This window comes from Schistocerca cancellata, chromosome 1, assembly GCF_023864275.1.
Source record: "Schistocerca cancellata isolate TAMUIC-IGC-003103 chromosome 1, iqSchCanc2.1, whole genome shotgun sequence".
NCBI lineage: Eukaryota > Metazoa > Arthropoda > Insecta > Orthoptera > Acrididae > Schistocerca > Schistocerca cancellata.
In genome coordinates, this window is record NC_064626.1 from 628,115,672 (window position 1) to 628,139,583 (window position 23,912).

General features: G+C 39.5%; 1 protein-coding gene across 2 annotated transcripts in view; it reads left to right on the plus strand.

The window, feature by feature from the left end:
* The window catches only part of LOC126183199 (spermine oxidase), a 158,400-nt gene that overhangs the window by 31,906 nt on the left and 102,582 nt on the right, over positions 1-23,912 (plus strand). For both annotated transcript variants that reach the window (XM_049924965.1, XM_049924974.1), the window contains exon 3: positions 9,235-9,499. In XM_049924965.1, the coding sequence (XP_049780922.1) occupies positions 9,235-9,499 (265 nt within the window). The remainder of the gene's footprint in view (positions 1-9,234; positions 9,500-23,912) is intronic.

A 23,912-nucleotide genomic window follows, 5' to 3' on the forward strand; every position in this document is an offset into this window, starting at 1 on the left:
AGCGTTTCTGAAGAAGAGAAATTTGTTAACATCGAGTATAGATTTAAGTATCAGGAAGTCATTTCTGAAAGTATTTGTATGGAGTGTAGCCATGTATGGAAGTGAAACATGGACGATAAATAGTTTGGACAAGAAGAGAATAGAAGCTTTTGAAATGTGGTGCTACATGAAGATTAGGTGGGTAGATCACGTAACTAATGAGAAAGTATTGAATAGGATTGGGGAGCAGAGAAGTTTGTGGCACAACTTAACTAGAAGAAGGGATCGGTTGTTAGAACATGTGTTGAGGCATCAAGGGATCACCAATTTAGTATTGGAGGGCAGTGTGGAGGGTAAAAATCATAGAGGGAGACCAAGAGATGAATACACTAAGCAGATTCAGAAGGATGTAGGTTGCAGTAGGTACTGGGAGATGAAGAAGCTTGCACAGGATAGAGTAGCATGGAGAACTGCATCAAACCGTCTCAGGATTGAAGACCACAACAACAACAACAACTTACACTTTCATATAAAAAATTTCTTTTCTCATAAATTTGTAATTATGTTACAGACCACTTTAAACGTTTAAATTCTGATGAAGGCACTCTTACAAGTGTTGAAACCTGGTTAATAAGACTAAAAATTGCATCTGAGGTCTCATTTGTTTCAATTTTCCTTTATAAACTGTCACTGAAGTACTAAGGAATGACGAGATACGCTTGAAGTTCTCTAAGGCTGTAGATACAGCAATAAGGAATAGCTCAGTAGGCAGTACAGTTGAAGAGGAATGGACATCTCTAGAAAGGGCCATCACAGAAGTTGGGAAGGAAAACATAGGTAGAAAGAAGGTAACTGCAAAGAAATCATGGGTAACAGAAGAAATACTTCAGTTGATCGATGAAAGGAGGAAGTACAAAAATGTTCCGGGAAACTCCGGAATACAGAAATACACGCCATTGAGAAATGAAATAAATAGGAAGTGCAGGGAAGCTAAGATGACATGGCTGCAGGAAAAATGTGAAGACATCAAAAAAGAAATGATTGTCGGAAGGACCGACTCAGCATACAGGAAAGTCAAAACAACTTTCGATGACATTAAAAGCAAGGGTGATAATATTAAGAGTGCAATGGGAATTACACTGTTAAATGCAAAGGAGAGAGCGGATGGGTGGAAAGAATACATTGAGAGCCTCTATGAGGGGGAAGATTTCTCTGATATGATAGAAGAAGAAACAGGAGTCAAATTAGAGGAGATAGGGGATCCAGTATTAGAATCAGAATTTAAAAGAGCTTTGGAGTACTTAAGATCAAATAAGGCAAAAGGGGTAGATAACATTCCATCAGAATTTCTAAAATCATTGGGGGAAGTGCCAACAAAATGACTATTTAAGTTTGTGTGTAGAATATATGAGTCTGGTAACATACCATGTGGCTTTTGGAAAAGGAACATCCACACAATTCTGAAGATGACAAGAGCTGACAAGTACGAGAATTATTGCACCACCAGCTCAACAGCTAATCCATTCAAGTTGCTTACGAGAATAATATACAGAAGAATGGAAAAGAAAATTTAGGATGCACTAGATGTCAATCAGTTTGGCTTTAGGAAAGGCAAAGGCATGAGAGAGGCAATTCTGACATTGCGGTTAATAATGGAAGCAAGACTAAAGAAAAATCAAGACTTTTTCGTGGGATTTGTTGACCTGGAAAAAGCGTCCGACAATGTAAAATGGTGCAAGATGTTTGAAATTCTCTTTTGCTCTTTGAGCAGTATCATACCTTTGTAAATGTGAATATGTCAACCCAATAAGATAGGATTTGTGAACCAAAATTAATAGGAAACATAAATTTAAAGACAATGTCATTTTAGCATGTAAGGCCTAGTTTGCTGTTGCAGGTAAATAAATTTAAAATACTTTTGTATTCTTCGTGGTTATTAATAAACTGCTTTAGTTGTATTTAGTCCTTTTTAATATTTATTTTTAAATTTAATTATTTCCCATACCTGTGTATATCTCTGGGTTGTTATTCCCTCTGGATTTATTGTTATAGAGATGTTCACTTGAAGATGTGGCTTTTAGTGCCACAAAATTGGTAGTGATCCAGTAATAAAGGACTGAGTACAGCTGAAGTGGTTTAGTGACACCCAAGATGACTGCTCATGGCTGTGGTTGCTCTACCTACAAGGTTGTCTGCACATTTATATTCACTCTAGTATTTCAGTCCAGTGAGTCTGAAGTCCCCCTGGAAGGCATGGAACGCGATAACAGCTACTGCTACAACTGCAGGTGCTCTTGTCAGTGCTGCAAGCACCGTGCGGACACTCCTGCCATGCCACCTATCAACACTTGCAACTTGCTTTTAAAGCCAGCAGTGCAGCAGCTGCCCAGTCAGTCATGATTTATCTGCACTATTGTATTGATCTCACTACACATCATTGTCCTGATTCTAAATTCACTACATCTTATGTTTTCTATCTTTGTTTACTTGCTGGATTTGTTATTCTGTCATGCCATCTCCATTGTTCGTATTTCTCTAGTTGTTGTCCACATGTTTACTCTCTAGTGACTCACTGTGACATCCTCGGCCTCATTCTTGAGTTGTTCTTGGTCTTATCAGTTTCTGGTCATGGTATTCATATCGTTACATTTACGGGAGCTGTTGGCTGATTTGGTCCACATTAAGCATCTGCTCAACTGGTTGTGAAAGAAGGGTGTTCAAATCAGGTGGGCAGTTGACCGTGACTGTGCTTTCAAAATGTCTTCAATGCTCAGCACCCTACTTTATGCCATTTTCTCCATCATGTCCCTGGTTTTGCCTCTGACACTTTTCCCTATGGCACTGGTGCAGTGCTAGCATGTAGGACTGACAACAGTACTGAGCAACTGATTGCCCATGCATCAAAGATGCTGACACCCACTCAAACAAACTACTTGTAAATCAAAAAAGAAGATTTGGCAGTATTCTTTGCCTTTAGGAAACTCCTCGTTTACTTATTCGGGACCAAGTTTACCCTCATTACGTATCATAAACCACTGACAACCTCCTTTTAGCCTCTTTGTGGCTTCCGAAGCAGACAGCACAACTGCTCCATTGTTGGGGGATTTTTCTTGGCTCCTACAATTATACCATTAAATACAAGTCCATAGCACAATATGCAAATGCAGATGCTCTCGTCTCCCCTCGGTGCCTGACCCAGCATTTAACCAACAGAAAATCTCCTGTTTCTGTATTGATGTGGAATACCAACACACCTTGGACATGTTTCCCATTGAAGCTACTCACATTGTTGCAGATACCTGCTGCAGGCTTGTCTTAAGGCATTCATGCACTTTGCGCTCTTTGGGTGACCTGCTTATTTTTCGAAGTCCAGCAATTTGAAACTCTGGGCCTGTACTCACCAATCCCAACATTTCCCCGTCATCTCCAATATTCTTCTCCTTGATGCAGACTCTAATTGTATTGCCATCCTGTCTTCCTGTGTCCGTAGGTTTTGCACATCTGACATCATGGGTGTTGGGGTATGTTGTGGATGCATGCCTTTGCAAGATAACATGACTATTGGCCATAAGTGATCAAAGACATGGAGGCCATGATTTGCAGCTGTTCTGCTTGTGCCAAGAACCAGCTTGCTGCTCCCCCGTCATTCACCCCCTGCCCCACCCCCATTGCCCCTGGGACTTCATTCACCTGGCTGGCTCTGTGTAGCTCATTGCCACTGACACTGAAATGTCTGCTATGCTCGGCACCCTACCTTATGCCCTTTTTTCCACACAGTCACGGTCAACTGACCACCTGGTTTGAACACCCTTCTTTCACAACCAGTTGAGCAGATGCTTAATGTGGACCAAAACAACTACATATATGTTGTCAGCATGGCATCCACCACCACTGATGCCACCCTTGATGTCATTGTCCAGATTTTAGCCACCAAAGGGCTACCCCATGCTATCAGTTCATGGCAATTGCTTGTGAACAGTTCTGTTCCTCCAATGGCGTCAAGCACCTACTCTGTCTGCCTCTTCTGCTGTCCTCCACTGGCAAAGCAGAATAAATGTTGTGTACATTTCAACAATAAATGTTGAAGTCAGTGGGCACTTCCACCAACATGGCTGTGTTCATGATGTTTATGAGAAGCTACAAGACCACCCATATATGTGACTGTAGCGTGGCAGAGTGACAGAGCTTCTCTGTGGATGGCTGCCACATACTCTCCTCCTCTTCCTAGCTCCACAGTGTACAGAACCCTGGAACTAGCATGCTGGGCACTTTGTGCTGCCTTCAGCTGTGTGGGCATGCTCATATGGGGCAAAAACCATGTGGATGCCAGCCATGGTGGTTGCCACCTAAGGGTGGTGCCTATAATGGTTGACATGCCCATTTGGGGTGGCAGCATACTGACCAGCTCTGTCTGTGCCTACCGACTGCACTGCCACTGGCTCAGTCAGATACAGATTGCCAACACTTGCTGCTCCTACATCTGTGCTGATACAACTTGTGTTCCAAGTCACCAGCGATGGTTCCTTAATATACAGGCATGGAAGTGATGGTCTCAGTGCACCTCTGTCCACTTGGCTGTCATCACCCACACTGTCATTGACCATGGTGCTGTAACATTAGCACATTGCCAGGTGTCCCAACTTTTTCCTCCCTGCTGGTGGGCTTCTATGCAGGGCCTCAAACTTTGTCACAGTTCATCGTCCCCAGATTGTCTGCAGTGCTTCCGGCTCTATACCCATTTCAGAGGGGAAAGGATGTAATATACCCAGTGAGTTTGGAGGTCTGCCAGAAGGACTCAGAGACAGCCCCTATATGGCACTGTTACATCTGTGGGCCATGATGTTACTGCTGCGAGTGCTGCCACAAAGACATGCCCTCTGTGCCAGCCCATCGACACCTGTGGCTCTCCTTTAAAACCGGAAGCACAGCAGCTCTGTCAGCTATGATTTGTCTGCTGTAGCCATATTGTATTGATGTTACAGCATATCATAGTCTTGGTTCTGAATTCACTAAAATTTTCAATATGGTTTACTTACTGGACTTGTTATTCTGCCATGCCATCATTGTTGTTTGTCTTTCTCTAGTTTTTGACCAACTGTTTACTCTCCAGTGACTTACTGTGACTCCCTCACCCAGTCAACCTATTTCTACTCATTCTCAAGTCATTCCTGGCTTTGTCACATTCTGGTCACACAGTATTCATGTCATTACATTTCTATTCGTGGAGGTAATATAATGTATTCTGTTCTATACAGAACCACAAAATCACTCGACAACAACCTAGAAGGCTGAAACTAGCTGTGAACATGCCACCTTCTTTTAATAAGTTCATTGCTGTGGTACTTGCTTTAAAAATTATTACTATTACTATTATTATTATTATTATTGTTGTTGTTGTTGTTGTTGTTGTTGTTTAAGGGACATTCAGCAATTAAAAAGGCAAATTTATGTTGAAAGAAACTGCATGTTTGTGCAAAATGAGACTTTTACTACTTCTCAACACAATCCCTACCAATATTGATACACTTGTCCAAACAGTGAACTAGTTTGTTTTTGTTCTTGATGCAAAGAAGTCATTGTCTTGTTATTTGAACCACATTCTCACAATTTCATGGACCTATTCATTATTCCCAAACTATTTTCCATGTTATCCTTCCTTGTGTGACCAAATAAATGAAAATCCAAGGGAGCCAAATCTGGTCTGTAGATGCTGTATGATCCTTGCTGGTAGCATTATCACTGGACATAGATGTAATGGTCTTGTTGATAGTTCTGCATGTGTCAGGCCAAGTAGGCACTTGCTGGAGGAAGTCCTTATGGTCATTTCTGGTGCAACGGTCTGGCCCCAAGATGATGGTAGTGGAACCAAAGCTAGAAGCTTCAGAGACAGCATAGGAACTTTGGAAAATGGGTGGACTGATTCTGGTACCAGCATCCATTGCTGTTCTTTTGATGGAGGTGCGAGATTGATGTCTATGGAGTTCACTGTAGTAAGTGGGATGGAAGTACCAGACACTCATTATCTGTGGCAAGTTGTTGAAGGATGGGAGCAGGTCTGACACTGTTATGGCGACCTACCAGATGGTTGAGATGTAATGCCAGGGTACCTTAACCAATTTTGGTTGTGTTATCTTCACAGCATTCCATCATACTAGCTAGTAGAACCAGCTGCTGTCACTGTTGTGCTACAATGGACAGCTGGATCCAATCTGTGGTCCATCCAAAAGTGTGTGCCCACACCATGGTGCCGATATTAAATGGTGTTGCTTTCCCTTTAGCTCGCTGATGTTTCCACTTAGTATGAAGAGCAGAATCTGATTTGGTTGACCCCTTAGCTTTTGCAATTTGTGTTTTAAAAGTGCAAACAAAACTTTCTGCTAAGCCACTAGAAGTTGGATGAAAGGGAGGGAGACATTAAATGCCTAATCCTTTATGAATGGAGACTCGTTCAAGCTCGGATGCCATGAACTAAGGTCCACTGACAATGCCCAAGGTATAGGGTGCTTCTTTGATGACAGAAAATTTAATGGTCCCCACTGTCATTGATGTACTCATCATCTGCAACTTGATGATATTAGGAAAATGGTAAAGAGATTCACCCCAATAAACCACTCCATTCCAAGGATAGGGCTGGTGATATTTATATAGACAAGAACCCATGGCTGAGTAGATATTGGCGACAGAGAACCCAAGTGATGTACTTCGCATTCTGTAAAGTGAGGGACTACCTATGTGATGCATTATCCATGTATGGCCAGCAGATATAATGACAGGCCACCTACTTTATTCAGGTGGATCCCTAATGTGACTGGTGGAGTAGCGGTAACACTTGTTGTTGTAGGGATGTTGGTGCCACAAACCGACAGTTGTCATCATCTTTAATTAATAGAAGGACACCCTGCTAAATTTGAAGTTGTTATCACATGAAGCAGCAGTGGAGAGCTGATGGTGCACTGGTGCACTGGCTGACAACTTCATGGGCCATTCTGTGCGGAGATGCTGAAGAAAAGGGTCACACCTGAATGCTGCTGCAAAATTTCTAAATTGATTATAGAGGCTTCCAAGGATTGTTATATTTAGATGTCCATCTGAAAACACACTGTATCCAAACTGTCAAAGTGTGTGACTCGACCTGTGGAAATCAAGACAAAATGTTCACATTTGAATGCTGGCTAGACAGATGGTAGTGTAGAGAGAGCTGTCAGTTAAATAAATACAAGGCCCACTTATGCATCCAACGGGAGCATAGCCTTAGTCCTGAACAGTGATAATTATGGTTTATAACCTGTAGTAAAATGGAGAACATACAAAAAAAAAAATTGTACACACTGAAAATGATACCAGTGCATCTTTTTCTACATCTACCTCCATACTGTGCAAGTGCATAGCAGAGGATATGTGCCACTGTACCAGTTTTTGGGGCTTGTTCCCATTCCTTTCATATATGGAGCACAGGGAGAATGATTGTTTAAATGCCTCTGCGTGTGCCATAATTAATCCAGTCCTCATGATCTCTATAGGAGGAATATGTTGGGTGTCGTTTTATATTCCTAAAGCCATCATTCAAAGCCAGTTCTTGAAAGTTTGTTTGTAGACTTCCTCGAGATAATTTCCATCTAGCTTCAAGAGTATGCCGGTTCAGTTCTTTCAACATCTCTGTAGTTCAATTAAATTCACTAACAGCTGTGTAAATGAGATGTTATTTCATTTTATTTTGACTACTAGTTTCGGTATTCCACTGTGCCATCTTCAGGCCCCAAATGCATTTCTCAAAAAGATTCGATATTGTTATACAGTGCCATATATTCCTGGATGTTGTGAATTCAAACAGTATTCCAAGTGCACTGTATGACAATATCCTTTGTTTTTGAGAAATGAATATGGGGCCTGTAGATGGCATAGAGGAATGCCAAAACTGGTAGTCAAAATAAAATAAAATAAAATAAAATAACATCTCAGTTACATGGCTGTTGGTGAATTTCATTGATAATTACTATATTAGTTGCTTAAATGGTTAAATAAGTATACCAGTCCATAATCACTGCGGGTTAACTTCACTCTAGCAGTCTCTTCTCTAGACATAGTCAACCTTCACAACAGTGAGTGCAGTCCCATAAATATAGCATCATCATCTAGGAAAACATTGGTTAGATCAGAGCACATCAGAGAATCAGAGAACGAGAGAATGAGAGCTAGCTCATGGCCACTTGGACTTAAATCAGCCCGCTATCTGTTTTCACATGATCAGTCAACTGGACATGCTGCTCACCAAATGTAAACGTAATTACATGTGTCAGTATTTCCACATTTTCCACTGCTATGTCTGCTACAGTTAGAAGGTTTATAATATGCTGGAGCTTATGACTGAATTAAAGAAATTTCTTGTAGGCAACTCTTTTCTCTTCACCAAAGAGTATCTTCACAGGAACTCTTAAAATTAATGTTTCTTGTTATGTTTTAATTATTATTATCACTGTAATGCAGTAATATTTTGTAACATTAATTCATTGCATTACACGTGATAAAATGTGCATCCTTAACTGTTTTACACATCCCAGAGACCCATCATGATGGTGCTCATAAATATGACTAATAGTGTAATGTAATGTCAATGTAGTGGTACTTAATATGTGATGAGAACTTTAATGATTGAGATCTCTGGATGTGAAAGATGCAGTTAAATTAAAGTTTTTGTGATTCAAACAGAATTTAGCTGTGAGCTATTTGTTGATAACTATAGCAATCAAATCTGTTAATTATTCTTTCCTCTGTTAAATATTATGTGGAAGTAGCAGAGAAGTGACCTAATTTGAAAACTTTCTCAGTGCCTTATTGGCCATGGTATGAAATATGTAGTAGAAATATGTGTTGCATTTATACCTGTATCAGTATTCTAATATTTGCTCTATCAATAACTGTGATGATATTGCAAAAAAATACGTATGTTGAGATTCACTTTCTGGTGGTTAAAAAGTTGTGTTCCTTCAGATTAAAACTTAAAATTATTTGAATAACAGTTTGTATAAGAAAAGACAGATATTGTGCAGTTAATAAACTAGATTTATTTTATTCTTTTTTTATTTTCTGTACTCCCAGTACATGTTACATGTAATTTTTAATTGTATTCCTTGCCAAAGGAACTCATGTCACTGGCAGTACTGCTGATACTGAGTGCTTTACTACCAAAAAGAAATCAAATAGTGTATTCAGCTAATTACATGTTGTTATCGTACTAAAATGTGTTTCCTTTATCAGGTGGCAACATAGTTGATCTTGGGGCACACTGGGTGCATGGTGAAAAAGGAAATGTAGTTTTTGAATTACTTAAAGATCTAAACATTCTTCAGACGTCAGTTACAAGTATTACGGAAGATAATGTTATGTTTGTGGATTCATCTGGAAAGCCAGTAGCACCTGAAAAACTAGCAAAAATATATGGTATCTTATCAGAAATTGAACAAAACAGTACCAGTGGCTTGAAAAATTTCTGGGGATCTGTTGGGGACTATTTCACAAGGGAGTAAGTATGTTTATCTGCATTAACTCGGTAAGACAAAAATGTGAAAAACAAAAATTTGCTTCTAAATGTTATAGAATTATAGGTTTTACAAATGAATGACTGAATATTACTGTAGTTATTACTTTATAAATGCTTAATTTTTACAATGTCTTCTGAAATCTCTACACAGATCATCCATTTTTTTTCATAGACCCAATAAGGAAAGTCCTCTTGTGTCGGTTACTTATCTGCCATGTGAAAAATGGATATACTGCATGAAGAGTTACCACCTGTGTAACTTAGAAAAGCTGGTCTTGGCAGGAAGGGTCCAGATGACACAGGCTGTAAAGCAGGCATTCAAGTGAAGAACATTGTGTTGGGTAATGTTCTTAGCAACTGGGTGGTCCAGCTGTTTCTTAGCCCCAGTTTGTCGGTGGCCATTCATGTGGACAGACAGCATGTTGGTCGCCATGCAACAATAAAATGCAGCACAGTGGTTGCAGCTTAGCTTGCAGATCCCATGACTGCTTTTGCAGGCAGCCTTGCCTTTGATTGGGAAGTTGATGCCTGTGACCAGAGTGGAGTAGGTGGTGGTGGTAGGGCATATGGTTCAGATCCTGCATCTAGATCTATTACTGGGATGTGAGTCATGAGTTAGGATGTATGAAGATATTGTGTAGGTTTGGTGAGCAGCGGAATACTGCTGTGGGAGGAGTGGGAAGGATAATGGGTAGGACAGTCCTTATTACAGAGCACAACAAGAAGTAATCAAAACCTAACATTATTCAAGGAGACATTAATCATTCCACAATTGAATGGGATGATTACAGTTTTGTAGATGGGAGTCCCAACAACACATCTTGCAAAACAGTATTAAATGCTTTCTCTGAAAACTACTTGGAACAAATAGTTTGGAAGCCAGCTCATGCTGGAAATATGCCAATGGAAAAAAATTGCAACACTGAGAAGGAGTTGTGCTGCATAAACAAAAGTTGTTAGTCATGTTTCCACATCTGGAAAATGATATCTAATATTATTTTACATCATTCATGTAAGAGTGGTGCTAGCAGCACCACTATGAGGATGTAAATCAGGTTTGCTTTAAATATATGCTGTAATGGCCATGAGCATTAGTTACCTTTGAGATTGGACGTGGTGAGTTGATGTTGTCAAGAATGCCTTTAAGGTGACAAAGATGCCATTATCAGCACCTCACTGAGATTGAATGAGGTCATGTAATAGGGTTATGAGAATCTGGATGCACCTTCTGTGATATTGCAGAAAGATTTGGCAGGATTGCTGGCAGTGGTGGTCACAAGAATTTATGTTAACAACAAGACCAGGCTCCAGGTGGCCATGTGGCACTACCAAGAAGGACGGCCATTATGTTCAGCTTAGGGCTCTGGCTGTCATACTGCATCTGCAGCAGCAGTTGATACCATAGTGACACAATGAACTATTACATATCGGATACTTCAAGGACAGCTCCAAGTCAGATGTTCTATAGTGTGCACTCCAGAGAGCCCAAACCACCACCATTTGTGATTTCATTGGTGTCAAGGTTATGCCATGCATGCTAACTGCAGATTTGTATGTCAATGTTGGGATTCAGCCTCTTGTGCTGCCGTTCATGAATTGCATTCCTGAGGGTGTTTTCCATCTGGATAACAATCGCCCACATACGGTTGTTGTCATTTGCTCTACAGGGTGTCACAAGATCTGTTTCCCATCAAGGACATGTGGAAGATCATCAGACAACTTCTCCATCAGCATCCACAACTAGCATTAACTGTCCCTGTATGGACCAATCAGGTGCAGGAGGCGTGGAACTCCATCCCAAAAACTGACATTTGGCACCTCTCTGTAGGAAGAATACAGTTTATAATAACCAGTCACATCAACGCAGAGACTGGTGGAAAAAACAGATGGTTCCTGGGATCAATGACGGTGGAGTTCACAAAGTGAATGGTTAGCCAAAAACAGAGTTCAGAGTGTAGTGAAATTATTGTATGTGTACACAGAGAGTCCAGGCAGCAATCCAAATCATAATGTAACATAGGCAAGGCCAGTCACTCTACTAATTGGTGGTGCATATCAAAAGCTTTAAGGAACTAGCAAGACAACCAGTAAGTGTGGGGCTGCAGTATTTACCAGCTCTCTCATGTCAGTGACAGGCCCATGTGATATGTCTGCAGCTGCAGCAGTGCTCCTTGCAGGAAGAAGGTGCTGTCAGAGTATGAAGCATAAGTATCTCCGAGCTGTCTTCCATACTGATGCTCACACTGGGTGGTGAAACTGAATCACTGTCAGATACTAAACAGAAGTAATGACACAGTTTAATTCTCTCACTACTGCAAGGTTGAGTGATTCAGGTATTAGTGCCAGTGGTATTGAGAAACAGCTGAAACTCCAAAAATGAAACAAGACACTGGGGCTGCAACTCCTGTTTTAACCGTAGCATACTGTAGATCCATCAGATAGAAAGCTATGCACAGCTGTTGTTAGAAAGCAGAAGCCACACCTTCATCAAGAAGGGTAGCAGAAGTGATTCACATGACTACTATCCAATCTCATTGGTGTCCATCTGTTGTAAACTCCTAGAACTTATTCTGAGCTCAAACATAATGAGTATCCTCGAGCAGAAGGACCTCTTCCATGCCAATCAGCATGGATTCTGGAAACATTGGTCATGTAAAAACCAGTTTACGCTTTTCTCACGTAATGTCCTAACAACCATGGATCAAGACAGTCAGGTGGATGCAGTATTTTTTGATTTCTGAAAGGCTTTTAACTCAGTAGCACACCTATGTTTATTAATGAAAGTACAATCCTATAGGTTGTCATGCAAAAATAATGACTGGGAGGAGGATTCCTCAGTTGGGAGGACACAGCCCACTATCTTTGATGGAGATTCATTGACAAGTGTAGAAGTATCTTCAGGTGTACACCAGGGAATGTGTTAGGGTCCTTGCTGTACATGTTGTATCTTAATGATATGACAGGCAATATTAAAAGTAATCAAAGACCTTTAGCAGACGATGCAGGTATCTCCAGGGTGTCCATAACTAAAGTTCAGTTTTAAAACACTCTAGAAAGAGAACCACAACTCAGAATGATGTCAAATTGGAACAGCATGTTACTGATACAAGGAGGGGGGGATTTCAATGAAAATTTGACCAATAGATGGCATAGTAAGCATCAGGATATGCACACCAACAGATACACAGCATATGTCTGTTCCTCTGTTTACATCTGAGATGCCCAACATGACTTTTTCCATGAAGGATTGTGCACTGCTGTAAAACTCTTTTACAAGAATGGTACCGTGTCCCAGTAACCCTGCAAAAGTTCCGGACACTCAATGGTATGAAAATAGGCATTGCTCTGATTTCTGCTAAGGATTTGTAGAAAATGATTACAACATTTGAAAAGGGAGGTTTTTTGAAGCATAGTGTGATAAAGGGAGGAAAGCATTTGGTCTGATTTCTGTTGAAGATGTAGCCACAGAGCTTTAGGAGGGATTGAGCGGTGGTGTGCAAACATGCAGTGCATGGGAATTGGAATGTTAGACATGCCTGCAAGCCTGATGCATAAAATCGTATGAAACATCCTGCATACCTGTCCCTACAAAATCGCCCATGTTCAGGAGTTGCTCCGGCTGACCTCCAGCAAGACAGACAAGCATTCACTCTGGGATTTCTTGCTTGCATGGAAGTGGACAATGAATGGTCATGGAATGTTCTGTGGACATACAAAGCCCATTTCCATTTCCAAGGACATGTCAATATGCAGAATTGCAGAATATGGGCAATGGAAGAATCCAAATACTCATCAAATGGCACCACTTTGGTCTGCAAAGGTGACTTTGTGGTATGGGTTGACGGCATCATTTATCATAGGGCTGTATTTTTTAAGAGGTGAGTCCTGTTACCTGTGCCATCACTGGAAAATGCAATGAGAGTCTTTTGTGCACCAACATCATTCCAAACCTTCAACAGCATGGACGTGTGGATAGGATCATTTTTATGCAAGATGGTCCTCCTCCAGCCAATGAATTGACTGCTGCAGGGGCATTTTGGAAATCCTAGAATTATCATCCATCCTTTCCCTGCAGTCTGGTTACCCAAATCACCTGATTTTAATCTGTGTGACTTCCGGCTGTGGGGTTATCTGAAAGATGTATTCAGTGTTCCATTTATGAACATAGCTGAACTGGAGGCACACATTGTACAACACATTCTTAATGTGACCACTGAGACATTTCAGTCATCGTGTAACATGCTGTTTCTCTATTTCAACTTGTGGCAGAAAATAGTGTACAGCATTTTGAACATGCCTTACACCAGTCTCACAGCAGTTAGAAATTGATGTTATCTTGCTTTTTATGCCATTTTTAGTACCAGGGCAGTTAAAAACAAATGTCATTTTGCTTTTTATGTAGTTTTTGGTCTCAGGGCAATTAAAAACATGTTTCTCTCATGCAAAGTGGTACAACCTTGCCGTGGTGGATGAGCTTACCGGACAGTGCTACAACTGTTGACTAACAAACTTATGCAGTCGAGCACATTGAACACTATGGAGGGTGTAATGTGCAACTCAAACCATAGCCATCACATCACAATTCACCTGTTATTTGTAGCCAATCCCATTTATGTTAAGGGTTTACAGCACCATCTATTCATAAAATTACTGTAAAATGTTTTATTCCATAGTGTTTCTCTCTGCATACATAATATGCTGTTCAAATTTTACATCATTCTGCGCATAGAAACAGGTGGATTGGTAGAAACATTCTCACTCTCTCGCACTCGTACCTAAAATATCGAGTGTTCGAGATGGTGGAAGGCTGAGTGTTTCTAGAATTTACACTGAAATTCTTGAGGCACTATATATCCCTCCCCTTAGCTCGAACACATGAAATTTTCTTTTAACAGTACATCTCTTTCTACTAATAACCATGCATATTTTACCACAATTATAAAACGTGAACCTTTCAATCCATCTTGGAGTTAGCTCTTTTCAATCTCAAAAAATTCGTGAGTACCAAATTTTTGTTTTCTATTCCCCTTCCAATCATAAATTCCAGGTGTACCTGACTCATGAGTAATTTATTGTTGGTTCCTGTTTTTTGTACTACCTCTTATAAGTAAGTACTTATTTATCACATATTGTAGTTTGTAGGAACTCTGGGTAAGATAAAAGTGTTATCTTCTTGGACATTTGTAACCTGAAACAAAATAAGGCTATTGATGCATAGAATTCAAACTTGCCAGACTATTTCCTTTAAGCGTGTGACTTCTGTCACAATACTGCCCTTTTTCCCTTTAGGAACAGTACCTATATCTTGCATGGGTTGATCCTAGGAGTACCCTTTCTCCTTCTGTTTTGGTAGGTATGCCCCTCTCTTATTTCTATCCTCCTAGAGTACAGGTCAATCCCCTTCTTGGTGCCCCTGTCCAGACCATATAGGTCAGCCTTTCGTAGCTCTGCCCATCTGCCCTTTTTCTCATCCAATAAATGTCGAGTGCACCCTCCGTATCCTTCTTGAGTAGGCTTCCTGGTTCATTGCGCTACCATACATCTTTACGTATACTATTCTTAAATATTCTCTGGTAAAATTACAAATTACTTTATACCTCAAATCCACTTTCCAAAACTTCATCTAAGGCCCTGGATTTCTCTTTCACTCCTCACTCCTACTATATAAACAGATATCATGCCTACACATAGTGGATGCTATGTCTACCAGTATTTACCAACTCCCAGTAGATACTATGCCTTTTCTCAAAAGACTAGCACGACTAACTCCAAGTTAGCTTATCACTGTTTTATAGTTATTATAGCCATTCTTGTGCTCCTGTCTCTCTAGACACATTTCAAGTAGATTTCCCGACCATGTTATAGTTCTGGGTGGAGATTTTAATTTGCCGGATATAGACTGGGAGACTCAAACGTTTATAACGGGTGGCAGGGACAAAGAATCCAGTGAAATTTTTTTAAGTTCATTATCTGAAAACTACCTTGAGCAGTTAAACAGAGAACTGAGTCATAGTGATAACATATTAGACCTTCTGTTGACAAACAGACCCGAACTATTTGAAACAGTTAAGGCAGAACAGGGAATCAGCAATCATAAAGCAGTTACTGCATCGATGATTTCAGCCGTAAATAAAAATATTAAAAAAGGTAGGAAGATTTTTCTGTTTAGCAAAAGTGACAAAAAACAGATTTCAGAGTACTTGATGGCTCAACACGAAAGTTTTGTCTCAAGTACAGATAGTGTTGAGGATCAGTGGACAAAGTTCAAAACCATTGTACAATATGCATTAGATGAGTATGTGCCAAGCAAGATCATAAGAGATGGAAAAGAGCCACCGTGGTACAACAACCAAGTTAGAAAACTGCTGTGGAAACAAAGGGAGCTTCACAGCAAACATAAACATAGCCAAAGCTTTGCAGACAAACAAAAATTACGCGAAGCAAAATGTAGTGTGAGGAGGGATATGCGAGAGGCGTTCAATGAATTCAAAAGTAAAGTTCTACGTACTGACTTGGCAGAAAATCCTAAGAAATTTTGGTCTTATGTCAAAGCAGTTGGTGGATCAAAACAAAATGCCCAGTCACTCTGTGACCAAAATGGTGCTGAAACAGAGGATGACAGACTAAAGGCCGAAATACTAAATGTCTTTTTCCAAAGCTGTTTCACAGAGGAAGACTGCACTGTAGTTCCTTCTCTAGATTTTCACACAGATGACAAAATGGTAGATATCAAAATAGATGACAGAGGGATAGAAAAACAATTAAAATCGCTCAAAAGAGGAAAGGCCGCTGGACCTGATGGGATACCAATTTGATTTTACACAGAGTACGTGAAGGAACTTGCCCCCCCTTCTTGCAGCGGTGTGCCTTAGGTCTCCAGAAGAGCGTAGCATTCCAAAGGATTGGAAAAGGGCACAGGTCATCCCTGTTTTGAAGAAGGGACGTCGAACAGATGTGCAGAACTATAGACCTATATCTCTAACGTCAATAAGTTGTATAATTTTGGAACATGTATTATGTTCGAGTATAATGACTTTTCTGGAGACTAGAAGTCTACTCTGTAGAAATCAGCATGGGTTTCAAAAAAGATGATTGTGTGAAACCCAGCTCGCGCTATTCATCCACGAGACTCAGAGGGCCATGGACACAGTTTCCCAGGTAGATGCCGTGTTTCTTGACTTCCGCAAGGCATTTGATACAGTTCCCCACAGTCGTTTAATGAACAAAGTAAGAGCATATGGACTATCAGACCAATTGTGTGATTGGATTGAAGAGTTCCTAGATAATAGAACGCAGCATGTCATTCTCAATGGAGAGAAGTCTTTCGAAGTAAGAGTGATTTCAGGTGTGCCACAGGGGAGTGTCGTAGGACCATTGCTGTTCACAATAATTGTGGATAACATCAGAAGTTCACTGAGGCTTTCTGCAGATGATGCTGTGGTATATCGAGAGGTTGTAACAATGGAAAATTGTACTAAAATGCAGGAGGATCTGCAATGAATTGACGCATGGTGCAGGGAATGGCAATTGAATCTCAATGTAGACAAGTGTAATGTGCTGCAAATGCATAGAAAGAAAGATCCTTTACCATTTAGCTACAATATAACAGGCCAGCAACTGGAAGCAGTTAATGTTCATCTTGCTTGTAAGTTGGTTCAAGAGATAATAAAGCTTTATAATCATAATGCAGGCCTACTTTAAAGTATACAGCTACGCAGCCTGGTCCAAGATGCCTGCTTGGCAGTGTTTGCACCACAAATACTGTTTCCAGCCACCGTACTCTCAAATTCTAGAGTATTTCACAATTTTTTTTTGTGACAGGCTTCAATATCAACATTAACAAGCACTATATCACTGTAATTGCCTATTCAAGAGCTATTGAATGCAGTGATAAAAAGTATGCAGTTCCATTTAAAAATGTACTTACTTTCAGTGTCTCAATTGATACCAGCACTAAAAACATTAACAAAACAAAAACATGTGTGCCCATTGACACTCTAACATTTGCCAAAAACTGTGTTCCGATACATGTAAAACCATTCATGAAATAAAAGATATGTTATGTCTTATATGACTCACCCTGTATATATTTACACACTAGTATTTTTTGACATGATGTTTTCATCTGGGATGTAAAATGTTCTCTTACTGCTAAAATTCATTAATATGTTCAGTCCATTCACTTACCAAAAATCATCTTCAGTCAATCTGGATTTCCTCCACTGTGAAAAGAGTTTGATTGGCACCTACACACAAACACTATACTCTTAGTTCGTTTCACATGTACATACTTTTTAGAAAATATTTAAATCACTATAAAATAGTTTGTTGACAGACTGCATCCAAATATCTCTTCACTGTGCAACTAAAAATGTTCAGTAACATAGATTCAAAGCACAGTAAACACATCTATGTATCTAATTATGTACAGCATCACTGAAAGTATCTTTTCATAACCTGGTTGGGGTGTAGTGATAACTTGATACCAGTGTCTGAGTTTAATGTGTACAGCACCAAAGATGATCACTATGTGATCGAAAATCGATTCTGCTATCAATAAAACAGCAATATTATGACCAATGCTTACCTTCCTTTTAATATAGTTATGACATTTTTACAACTTTTACAAGTGTAATTTCCTGTAGAGCCAGTAGCACCTGGCTAAATGTACATGTAAAAGCTTGCAGCTCAATAAGGAGCATAAGGCTTGATGATAACAGTACACTTTTGTATGGTTCCCTGCAAAGTAAGAATGAAATTTTTTAAGATCCCAGACCACTGCGAGGGCTCCCAACTCAGTGGTTCTGGCAGTTCTCTTGCAGTTGGATAAAATCTGACTTGCAGACCCTACAGTGCAAACCATAGGTATGCTGTCATCCACATTATTTATATAGAACAGAGAATCTCCCATGCTTAATGCAGGAAGCATCTGTAGAAAGGCAGAACTCAAGCAACATATGAGGGTGATATAATGTATTAGATGTTACAAGAGCTTATTTAATTTTGGTGAATGCCACTTGTCAGTCCTGAAATGAGTACTATGATATATATTTTCTCAATAAATTTAACAGAGTTTCTCCATTCAACAGTTGGTTTGGCTCAAACCTTCTGTAGAATAATGCCAGCCAAAGGAAAGCTTTTAATTGTTGTTTAGTCAAAGAAGCCAGAAATGTATTTATTGCACATAGCTTCTCACTGTCCAGAAGTAAGCCACGATATGTAACCAAATTTCCCAGTAATTTCATATGCTTGTGCTCAAACTTTGAGCTTTCTGAGCTGACTGTAAAACCAGCCTCCAAAAATCTGCATAATACCTTCTCGATATGATCAAAATGATCTTGCCATATTTCTGTCACTATTAATAAGTTGTCTAAAAACAAGCATCTCAAGGCCTAGTACAGAACTGATGGCTGCAGTAAACACACATGAACCAAGTTCAGCCTAAAGGTCAACACCTTAAATTGACAGCTCCTAACTGCATAGATAAAAGCCATATATTTCCTTGGAATATGCTAGTAAAAGATATGAAGATCTAAGCTAGTTAGAAATTTAACCTGATAAAATTTTGGAGTATGTTCTGTATTTTTTGTTTGTTCTAGTTCAGACAGGAACAACAATTTTGTTAAAGTTTCTGACATCCGAAGCAAGTCTAACATTTCCTCCCAGTTTTGTCAGAGCAAGTAGTAGACTACCGTAGCTCTTGGATGATACTTTTATGTTCCAATCCAGCATTTTATGAATTTCCTTGGTGATAGCTGGTGTTTTTGCCCAGGGATTGGAGTAAGAATTATGGCATAAATCTTGTGTGGATTGTCGTCAAAGTGGCATTCATAGCTTCAGACTATACCAAATTTTTCTTCAGAAACATCTGAATATTTTAACAAAATCCTTATGAAATTAAACTCCTGGTTAAGACTCTAGTATGTAGACTCATTTGCTTTATTCACAATGTACTCGTTTATACAAGGGACGGAAATTAAGTCAGATTGCTGCTTATGCATACAGTCACTCTCATTGCTGATAAACTTTATATTTAGGTTTGTTTATAAATAAATCTTCTGCTACAAGTCAAGATTTTTCTTTATTTTACGTTTTGCGTGACACATTTTGGGAAATGATTCCCATTTTTAAGGTTTATATTTATTTTTTATTTATTTATTTATTTTTTTATTTTTTTTATTTTATTAAGCCATTTCTATTGATGTTGTCAATGTGTGAGAGTCTGCTTCATTTTGTTGCCTTTTAAGTTTTCTAATGGTCCATTGGTGCAGAGTCTCATACACACTAAACATCACACATAACTCTTTGTACACTTTACACATCAAAAAGACATATACATGTGTTGGAGAGGCACCCAATTCTTATGGACCTTGGGTAGGCGATAGAGTCTAGGAGGAACTGCAGCCTGTTGACACAAACCATTGGTGACTTGCAATGAATCGAGCTCTTCCTGATGAGTTCCAAAGCCTTTCTCTGGATCCTACCCATTGTCAGATCACTTTTTAATGTTTGGTATGCAAAATCGTTGAGTAGTTTATATATCTTGCTATTATGTATAACAATGAAAATAATCAATTATTGACAGTATAATATAAAACAGTTTCTGATAACAAGCAAGGTAGTGCAGGAATATGTAAGACATTTCCAGCTTGCATTCAAGCTCCACTAACAGAATTTTCCTCAAGTCAGTGTACAAATTAGTAATTTGATCAGTAACATTCTGGATTACAATTTTTTTTTTTTTTTTAGTTTGTCTCTACTCAGAAAATTGGAATATTTTTTTTCATGAAATGGAAAGAACAACTGTTGTCATTACAAATTATTTTGTGTAATTATAAATTATTTTAAAAACTTAGAACTATTATAAAGGGTGATTATAATTAAAGTTATACTTTCAAAACATTGTAGAAATAACATCACTGGTGAGAATGACATCAAATTGCAATGGAATATTATCATAGAAGGGGGAAAATGTATGGCAGAAGAAAAATAATAGTGTGAAAATTACCGTAATCAATAGATGGCACTGTATGTGTCAGAATATGCTGTATGTGTCAGAATATCTAAATGAAAACACCTGTCATGCGCATGACCCATTGAAGTTGGTATAAACACGCTGGGTACACGGTTTTTACTCTTTTTGCATCTGCAATGTTCGCCATGACTGTCTCAAAGCAGGATCATGCTCTGCTTGTAAAGCTGTATTACAAGAATGATGACTGTGCACACGTTGTTCTGCAGAAGTTCTGCACACTGAAGGGTTTGAAAAAAGGCATTGGTCTGATGACTGCCATGGGTCTGGAGAAAATGATTTGGAAATTTGAAAAGATAGGTTCTTTTGGTGTGCAACCTGGTAGAGGGAGGAAACGAATTGATTCGATGTCAGTGGAAGCAGTGGCCACAGCAATGCAGGAGGTGAAGAGTGGTGGTGTGCAAACGTATAGTGCATGGAGAATTGCCCAAACATTGCACATAACCATGAGCATTATGTGTAAAATCCTATGAAACAGCCTTCTTTGCTATCCATTCAAAATTACCCATGTACACAAGTAGCTTCCTGTTGACCTGCCACCAAGAGAGACCTTTGCTTTAGAATTTCCTGCTCACACAAAAGTGGACAATGATTGGCCATGAAGACTTTGTGGACAGATGAAATCCATTTCCATCTGACAGGATATGTCAATACACAGAATTGTCAAATATGGGCAACAGAAAATCCACACACACAACTTAACCAGTACTACTTCATCCTGAATAGGTCACTGTGTGGTGTGGGTTTACATCATCATTTATCATAGGGCCATATTTTTTCAAAGATACAGATGTTTCTGGTCCTGCTACTTGTACTGCCTCTGGTAAGCACTATGAGTGACTTTTGTGTAACTGCATCATTCCAGCTCTCCAATAGCGAAATTGCCCAACACATTGTGCATGTGACCCGGGAAACACTTCGATCGGTTGTGGAACATGCTGTTTCTTGATGTTAACTTGTTGCAGAAAACAGTAGACAGCAAAAAGTGTTGGAGGAATGGCCTCCATGAAGATTTAAACCAAGCATCAATAGATGTGGACGGATGGCAGATAGCAGCAATGGACAAAATACAATGGAGGAGGAAACTTGTAGTAGTGTGTGGTCTACTGGGCCTGATCACTTAGAAGAAGAAGAAGAAGAAGAAGATTATTAAAGAAAGAATCAAGAACTATATTTTGGCCTCCTAAATGTTGTTCCTGTAAGGAACATGGGGACGCTTTTAGATTAATTACAGCACACACAGATTCATTTAAAAGTCATTCTTCCCCTGCTCAAATACAATTTAAACAGGAAGAAACCCTAGCATGTGCTGCAGTGTTAAATCTCCTCTGCCAGACACTTCACGTTTGGTTCACAGAGTATTTATATAGATTTAGATGTATAAGTAGATGTAAAGTGGTGCTAATGAACAAGAAAATTCCATTGAGTCATGTGGCACGGTGTTTAGGTCATTGAATTTCCATTAGGATGAAGTGGAATTCAAATCCCTATGTGGTCTTCTAGATTTGGGTTTACCGTGGAGTTCTCAAGTCAGTTAAGGCAAGGACTGTGATGGTTTGTTTTCATACTCTATGACCTTGCCAGTAGTAGAACAGCAGCCTGATTTTCTTTCCCAATTTCCAATGTTTTTAGTTATCCAGTTTCAGTTTCTGTATGTTAGTAATGAAAAGCTGTTGAATCCTTCAGGGACAGTGTTCTGTCTTATAATTACAAATCAAGGCAATAATACACTGAAGAGCCAAAGAAACTGGTACACCTTCCTAATATCGTGTAGGGCCCCCATGATCACACAGAAGGGCTGCAACATGACATGGCATAGTCTCGAATAATGTCTGAAGTAGTGCTGGAGGGCTGTCCATACATCCGATACGAGGGGGTGGACATCTCTTCTGAACAGCACATTGCAAGGCATCCCAGATATGTTCAATAATGTTCATGTCAGGGGATTTTGGTGCCCAGTGGAAGTGTTTAAATTCAGAAGAGTGTTCCAGGAGCCACTCTGTAGCAATTATGGATGTGTGGGGTGTCACATTGTCCTGCTGTAATTGCCCAAGTCCAACGGAATGCACAATGGACATGAATGGATGCAGGTGATCGGACAGGATGCGAACTTACATGTCACATGTCAGAGCGTATCTGTACATATCAGAGGTTGCATATTGCTTCAACTGCACATGCCCACACCATTACGGAACCTCCACCAGCTGGAGCATTTCCTTGCTGACATGCAGGGTCCATGGAACCATGAGGTTGTCTCCATACATGTACATTGCATCTGCTCGATACAATTTGAAACGAGACTTGTCCAACCAGGCAACATGTTTCCAGTCATCAACAGTCCAATGTCAGTGATGATGGGCCCATGTGAGGTGTAATGATTTGTGTCGTGCTTTCAGCTCCAAAAGTCCATATCGAGAATATTTTGTTGAATGGTTCTCATACTGACAGTTGTTGATGGCCCAGCACTGAACTTTGCTGCAATTTGTGGAAAGGTTGCTCTTCTGTCATGTTGAATGGTTCTCTTCAGTTATCATTAGTCGCATACTTGCAGGATCTTTTTCTGGGTGCAGCGATGTCAGAGATTTTATGTTTTACCAGACTTCTTTTATTCATGGTACAGTCATGAAATGATTGTATGGGAAAATCCCCACTTCATCCCTACCTTAGAGGTGCTGTGTCCCATTGCTTGTACTATAACACCAAGTTTACACTCACTTAAATCTTGGTAATCTGCCACTGTAGCAGAAGTAACTGATCTAACAACTGTGCCAGACACTTGTTGTCTTATATAGGCATTGCCAACCACAGTGCCGTATTCTGACTGTTTAAGTATCTCTGTATTTGAATACACATGCCCATACCAGTTTCTTTGGCACTTCAGTGTATTTCTCAGAATGATATTGAAAATTCGTTTTCACGAGAAGATAGTACTAAAATTTCAAGAGAACATTTCATTTGGGGCAATATCACAATTATATGATAATTTTTTTTCTGTCAAATGTTACAATGTGGCAATGATACAGAGAGGTACTAATCTGTGTGTGTACAAGAGCCATCTTCAAAGTTTTTCAAACAGTCCATAGTTACGACAGTTTAAAACTAATCAGCATATCAGAACACACCTGTCATCTTAGAAAACATTCTTTAATAATACTTTGGAAGAAATTTTGGAGTCTGTTACTAATTATTTCATTCAAGGACTATGCATATTTAGAAACAGTGACTTTTGGACTCAGTGCGGTAATTAAATTTCAAGAGAAACAATATGACAACAATACAAATTCTCTCAGACATTGGAAATTATGTTCAAATTTCACTAACTTAATATGGTATTATTTCAGCAGATCACTAGTTTCACAAATG